Raw genomic sequence first — 7,500 nt, forward strand, 5'->3', positions numbered from 1 at the left:
CTCTCTGTGTCTCTCTCTCTCTCTCTCTCTTTTCTCTCTCTCCTCTCTCCCTCCTTTTCTCCCTTCTCTCTCTCCTTTTCTCTCTCTCTCTCTCTCTCTCTCCTTTTCTCTCTCTCTCTTTTTCTCCCTCTCTCTCTCTCTCTCTCTCTCTCTCCTCTCTCTCTCTCTCTCTCTCTCTCTCTCTCTCTCTCTCTCTCTCTGAGTTGAGAGCGTGTGTGAGTGAGCTGCAGAGATTTGTAGATTTTTTCTTACTTTTCTTATTTCTTTGTTTGATTTTTCATTTAGTTTTGTTTAGTTTAACGGTGTAGGTCACTTTATCTTTCATTTGTAGTACTGTTTGGTGGTTAGTTTAGGTTTATTTGGGTGGTTTTGACTCCTGCCGGCGTCTCGCCGGTCGGCGTGTGCAGCCGCCATGGTAAATGGAGAGGGGTTCTCCACGCTCACCAGGAAACATGGCATTAAGATCTGTCCTAGTTTCCCGTGCAGCGTGGAGGACATTAGTCTAGCTGTGGGGGAGAAGGTCGGGCACGGTAGTATTATGTCGGCCGCTCGGATGAACGGCGCCGTGGTCATCTTCCTGGACCGGGAGGAGAAGGTGAACCAAGTTATCGAGGCGGGCATCACCGTGTGTGAGACGTTTGTTCAGGTGCTGCCGCTCACTCAACCGCCACTAAGGTAGTCCTGTCCAACGTCCCACCGTTCATCTCTGATGGCTTCCTCAGCAGAGAGTTGTCCAGACACGGGAAGATAGTCTCCCCCGTTAAAAAGATCTTGTCTGGATGTAAATCTCCGTTGCTGAAGCACGTGGTGTCTCACCGTAGACAGCTGTATATGATACTGAACCATCGGGACGAGGAGTTAAACCTCCGGTTCCATGTTAAAGTAGATGATTATGAATACGTGATTTTTGCAACGTCATCAGAGATGAAATGTTTTGGTTGTGGAGAGGTGGGCCACACGGTGAGGGCCTGCCCGAGACGAGGTGATCCGAATCCTCCCGGTCCGGGAGGGAGGGCTGGTGCCGGGCGGGGCCAGCCTCTTCCCGGGGTACCGGGGCTGCTGCCTCGGGGCCGGCTGCCGCGGCCGAGCGGCCGATGCCGCTCCGCGTGCTGCACTGCGGTGTGGTGATGACGACGTGCCCGACCAGACGCACGGGGTGAGTAATGTAAATACACTTGGTGTTTGTGTGAATGGAGTGGGTGATGGAAGTGTGTGTGTGTGACTGGGGAATGTGCTGTGGGTGAAGAAAAGAAAAGGAAAAAAAATCGGGTGAGGGTGTGTGTAGGGAACAGACAGGTGTGTGTAGGGAACAGACAGGTGTGTGTAGGGAACAGACAGGTGTGAGTAGGGAACAGACAGGTGTGTGTAGGGAACAGACAGGTGTGAGTAGGGAACAGACAGGTGTGTGTAGGGAACGGACAGGTGTGTGTAGGGAACAGACAGGTGTGTGTAGGGAACAGACAGGTGTGCTGGATGAATCAGCTGAGGCTGAGCTGACTGTCCCTGCAGTAGCAGCAGCTGACCCAGAGAGGAGGGATGAGGTTGTTTTGGGTGAAAATGATAAAGTTCTAAAATTGTCTGCAAGGAAAAGAAAAAAAAAGGACATCAGGAATAAGGGTTCTCACGCCAAAAAAATGGCAGTGAGAGAGGAGGAGGAAGGAGAGGAGGAAGAGGAGGAAGAAGAGGTGGAGGAGGAAGAGAAAGAGGAGTTAGAAATGGAAGAAGATGAGGAGGAAGAGGAATGTAGTGTAATCAGTCAGCCTCTGACTGACTCCCAGGTCTCTGTTGGGTCGGTGCAGGGAGACCTGTACCAGGTAGACATAATCAGACAGTTCCTCCAGAAAACTAAAAATAGTAAAAACATAAACCTTGAAGACTATTTTGAGAACAAAAATGTTTTATTGATCTCAATACGAGATCAAATGCACCTTAGAGGTGAGAGAGGCTTCACTCTACCAGAGTTTTATAGGTTGAAGAAACTGTTTCAGAGGATCAAATTAGAGCTTTTAATTGATGGAGACAGTGAGGAAGAATAGGTCCGTCCGTTTGTTGTTGGTATTCATTTTTGTGTCATTTTTTTTGTGTGTGTCTCTCCTCACATCTGACATGATGAGTAATTTTAAAATCTCTACTCTTAATATTAACGGTGGCAGAGATGTGAAGAAGAGGGCTTGCCTTTTTGAGTTTTTAAAACTTAAAGGAGTAAATATTGCAATGTTGCAAAGAAACGCACAGCGACACTTTAAATGAGACAGACTGGAGGAGGGAATGGGATGGGGGGGTGGTTTTAAGTCATCTTAGCAGCATCAGCGGAGGAGTAGCAATCCTATTTGCAAGAAACTTTCTACCAAAGTCCCACACTGTCGATGAAAGAATAAAGGGCCGACTCTTAGTAGTCAGAGCCCAGTATGAAGTTTTTAATCTGGTTTTATAAACGATACGCTCCAAACTCAGGACCTGATAGAGTTCTTTTTTAAATGAACTCGGCACGGTTTTAAGTGAGTGTGAACCAGAGGAGTTTTTATTTTTGGGAGGGGATTTTAACTGTACACATGATGATGTTTTAGATCGAACCATAATGAACCACATGCTGCCTCTAAACAAGCTATGCAGCGGCTGATGGAGACACATAGTCTCTCAGGCGCCTGGAGAGACCACCATGCACAGCAGAGGCAGTACACATGGGTCCACAGCAGGGACAACAGGTTGACTATGGCTAGATTAGACAGGTTTTATTGTTTTAAGCACCATTTTAATGTTTTTAAAGGGTGTAGAATATTGCCTGTCGGTTTTTCTGATCATGCATATGTGTATTGTGATGTTTATATTGCCAATATTAAACCCAGATCTGCGATTGGCATTTTAACACGGCTTTGCTTTTAGATGCACATTTTAGGGATGTTTTTATTTTTTTTTGGAAAGGTTTTAGAGATAGAAGGAGAGATTTTAGTTCCCTGAGGCAGTGGTGGGACATTGGGAAGGTTGAAATCAGGCAGCTTTGTCAGCAGTACACTCTCAATGTTTCTCGAGACATTACCAAGTCTATGAACCATCTGGAGATATCTATAGTGGACATGCAGAGTTCTGCAGAGTCCACAGGAAATCGAGGCTGTATTGAAGACCTCAAGTCTAAAAAGCCATCTTGGCAGACCTGCTGGGCATGAGAGCACAGGGGGCACTGATCCGTCCAGGTTCCAGACTACTGCTTTAATGGACTCTCCAACTAAGTTCTTTTTAGTTTGGAGAAGAAGAATGGCCAGAGCCGGATGATCCATGCTCTGAGATCAGCAGGAGGACAGCCGTTAACGACAGTATCACAGATCCGACAGAGAGCTGTGGAGTTCTCGCAGACCTCTACAGCACAGAGGACACAGAGGATGACGAGGCTTTTAACAGGTTCTGCAGAGACCTACCCACGTTGTCTGGGGATGACAATGTGGAGCTGGAGGGCCCCTGACGGAGCAGGAGGTGTCTAGAGCTTTACAAAGCATGCAGGGGGAAAGGCCCCTGGGATTGATGGTCTCCCTCCTGAGTTTTACAAAACTTTCTGGGACGAATAAAAACAGACATTTTAGATGTTTTTATAGAAAGTTTTAATAGTTGTTCCCTTCCATGAGAGTTGCAGGAGGGCAGTGCTGACCCTCCTCCCGAAGAAAGGGGACCTACAGGATATTAAAAACTGGAGGCCGGTCTCTCTGTTGTGTGCAGACTACAAGATGCTGTCTAAAGTCCTGGCATCCAGGCTGAAACTGGTATTGGACCGGGTCATTCATAGGACACAAACATACTGTGTGCCCGGCAGGTCCATTGTTGACAATGTGTCACTAATTCGGGATATTTTGACAGTCTCTGGTTCATTGGGCGTAGACACTGGTCTGGTTTCTTTGGACCAGGAAAAGGCGTTTGACCGGGTTGAGCACCGTTACCTGTGGAAAGTTCTGGAGAGGTTCGGCCTCATCCCTGGTTTCATCGCCAAGATAAAGGTAATGTACGAGAACATTGAGAGTGTGCTGAAGATTAATGGAGGTTTGTGTAAACCCTTCAAGGTAACCAGGGGGATAAGACAAGGCTGCTCAATGTCTGGGATGTTGTACGCCTTATCCATTGAACCCATGCTGCATAATGTCCGCTGTGGCATCACTGGCCTGTTTTTACCTGGTTTTACTACACCTTTTACTGTATCAGCCTACGCAGACGACATCATAGTTTTTATTAAAAAAATCAAAAAGATGTGGATATTTTAGGACGTATTGTTCAGACGTTTCAGCAACTTTCTGCTGCTAAAGTAAACTGGGCCAAAAGTGAAGCCCTGGCAGTAGGGAGCTGGGCTGAGGCCTCCCTCTGCTTCCTGGGGGTTGACCTGGAAGAGGGGGGGTTAAAGTACCTGGGGGTTTATCTGGGGGACCAGAGAACTATGGATAAAAATTGGGAAGGAGTCATTGAAAAGGTGGAGGGGACGTTGGGAAAATGGAGGTGGCTGCTTCCCCACATGTCGTACAGAGGAAGGGTGCTCATCATAAACAACTTGGTGGCATCCAGCCTCTGGCACAAGTTGAAATGTATGGAGCCCCCAGCTGGTCTTTTAAAAACAATACAGTCGATTATTTTAAATTTATTTTGGGATATGATGCACTGGATCCCAAAGTGTGTTTTATATCTGCCGAAGGAGGAGGGAGGGCAGGGTTTGGTGGACTTGGAGAGCCGGACTGCTGCTTTTAGACTACAGTTTGTACAGAGGTTTTTATATGATAACGATGATGTCGTCTGGAGGCCCGTAGCCAGCACCATTTTAAGGGGGGTTGCAGGTCTGGGTTTTGATGTTTCTTTGTTTTTAGTAGACTGCGGTTTTATCTCTTTGTGTGACTTGCCTTCGTTTTACCAAGGACTTTTTAAAGTATGGACACGTTTTAAATGGACCAGACTGGAACCTGCAGCATCTCTGTTCTGGCTCCTGGAGGAGCCTCTGGTGTGGGGGGGCCCGGCTGGATCTCAAGGATGGCAGCAGACCTGGACTCACGGAGAGGCTGATGAGGGCTGGAGTGACCAAGTTGAAGGGAATCGTGGAGGCTGCAGGTCCTGGTTTCCTGAACACAGAGGCGGTGGCTTCTCTGCTGGGCCTGAGGTCGGCCCGCCACACCAGAACCATCCTGGACGAGTGGATTACCAGACTGGACAGTGGAGAAACAGAGATGCTGCGGGACTATTTTAATGGGACAGAAATCCCCGTTCCTGGAGACCCTTTTCCAGATCTTGGTTTTTTTATTAATAACACTGACTCACCAGCACAACATACACCACGAGGTGCTGATCTCCATATGCAGACTGGGAAAGGTCTGTATAGGAACTGTGTTCTGGCCACCCACAATAAGACGCTGAGTGAGAGGAAGGACATGGTGTGGAAGGACAGACTGCTGAAAGACAGGACACCAGTGTGGAGAGTCTTGTACAAGCCTCCCCTGAACAAGAGGTCAGAGGACCTGCAGTGGAGGATCCTCCACGGGGCTCTGGCCGTGAATGTGTTCCTGTCTAAGATTAATCCCACCGTGTCCTCCACGTGTCCTTTCTGTCTCCACCCTGAGACCATCACCCACTGCTATCTGGACTGTTACAGGCTGAAACCTCTTTTTAACATTTTAAAAACTGTGTTTTTAGATTGTGGAGAGGTTTTTAGTGAGACTGCTTTTATTTTTGGTGCTGGCTACAGAAAGAAAAATGCGAATAAGTGGCAAATGTTGAATTTCATTGTGGGTCAGGCCAAACTGTCTATTTATAAAAGTCGTAAAAACCAGATAGAGAACGTAAGTGGACTAGAGCTGACAAAGCTGTATGTGTCTCTGGTGAAGGCCAGAGTGAGAGTGGACTTCAGGTTCCTCTCTCTGATGAAAGATATAACACAGTTTTTAGACCAGTGGTGTTTCACCACAGCTCTGTGCTCTGTGAAGGACGATGAGCTCGTCTTTCACTCTGTGTTTTTATGAGACTATTTATTTATTACATGTGGTTTTATTTGGTTTTGTGCATCTAAGAACAATATGATGTTCTGGTAGAGAAAGAAATGTCTTTCTGAAAATAAAGGTTTTGTAAAAATCAAAAATCTCTCTCTCTCTCTCTCTCTCTCTCTCTCTCTCCTCCAGTACTCACCCGGTAGTATCTGAAGTAGTCCTTCTCCGTCAGCCTCTTGATCCGAGGGTAGATCTTGAAGTTGTTGAAGACGTCGATGCTCTCCACGTCACAGAAGCAGTCATCCAGGACGCCCGTCAGCTGTTCAAATACACTCATCATCATCATCATCATCATCATCATCATCATCATCATCGTCACCGTCATCACCATCATCACCATCATCACCACTACCTCTGCTTTACGTCAGAGCTGCAACCATCACTCCACCAATCGCTGGGCAGAGAGATAAATCGCCAACTCTTTTGATAGCTGCTTATTCGTACGTTGTTTTTCCATGAAACCAAAATGACAGAAAAAGTCTTTAGTCTGTAAAAGTTGGAGAATTCAGCCTCTCTCGGTTTCATACCAAACACAACGAGACGTGCACGGACACGGCCCGGGACTTAGAGAAACATGGGATGGAAACTCATTTTCACTAAGGGCCACACTTGGAAGAAAAAGAGAATCCCTCCAATACAAGGGCCAGACATGGAGAGCTTACCGACGTGCTTTTGTCAATTTAAAAAAAAAAACAAAAAAAAAAAAACATTTTGGTAGCTTTTTTTTCCTCATTTTTGTGGCTTTCTCAGACATTTGTCACCTTTTTGTAAATTTGTACGCTTTTTTGTCACATTTTTGTTGGCATGAAGCTAGGGCTGGGCAATATGTCGATATTATATCGATATCGTGATATGAGACTAGATATCGTAATATGACATAAGTGCCTGTTCCTGGTTTTAAAGGCTGCATTACAGTAAAGTGATGGACTTTTCTGAACTTACCAGACTAGGTACATTCCAAAAAAGTGTCTAAAATCATCTAAAAAGTGTCTTAAAATCATCTAAAAAGTGTCTTAAAATCATTAAATAACTGTCTAAAAAATGTCTAAAAATCATTAAGTGTTCAATTTCAGTTTTGACCAACACAAGGGTTAAACAAATTAAAGTTTTGAATGATTCCCAGGATACATCTGTTGTTGACATTGCAGTCATGGGACCCAGATAATAATAATAATAATAATAATAATAATAATAATAATAATAATAATAACACAATACAACTATATATGTTTTCTTATGTTAAACAGCTACGGTGTATATGTGTGTGTGTGTTTGTCTGTGTCTGTGTGTGTCTCTGTCTGTGTGTGTCTCTGTCCGTGTGTGTCTGTGTGTGTGTCTGTGTGTGTGTGTCTCTGTCCGTGTGTCTGTCTGTGTGTGTCTCTGTCCGTGTGTGTCTGTGTGTCTGTCTGTGTGTGTGTCTCTGTCCGTGTGTGTGTGTCTGTGTGTGTGTGTGTGTGTGTGTGTCTCTGTCCGTGTGTGTCTCTGTCTGTGTGTGTCT

The 7,500-nt window shown here is 45.7% G+C and overlaps 1 protein-coding gene across 2 annotated transcripts in view; it reads right to left on the bottom strand.

The window, feature by feature from the left end:
- The window catches only part of ero1b (endoplasmic reticulum oxidoreductase 1 beta), a 56,929-nt gene that overhangs the window by 44,150 nt on the left and 5,279 nt on the right, over nt 1-7,500 (bottom strand). For both annotated transcript variants that reach the window (XM_028593211.1, XM_028593220.1), the window contains exon 2: nt 6,142-6,261. In XM_028593211.1, coding sequence (XP_028449012.1) covers nt 6,142-6,261 — 120 coding nt within the window. The remainder of the gene's footprint in view (nt 1-6,141; nt 6,262-7,500) is intronic.

This window comes from Perca flavescens, chromosome 2, assembly GCF_004354835.1.
Source record: "Perca flavescens isolate YP-PL-M2 chromosome 2, PFLA_1.0, whole genome shotgun sequence".
Lineage (NCBI taxonomy): Eukaryota > Metazoa > Chordata > Actinopteri > Perciformes > Percidae > Perca > Perca flavescens.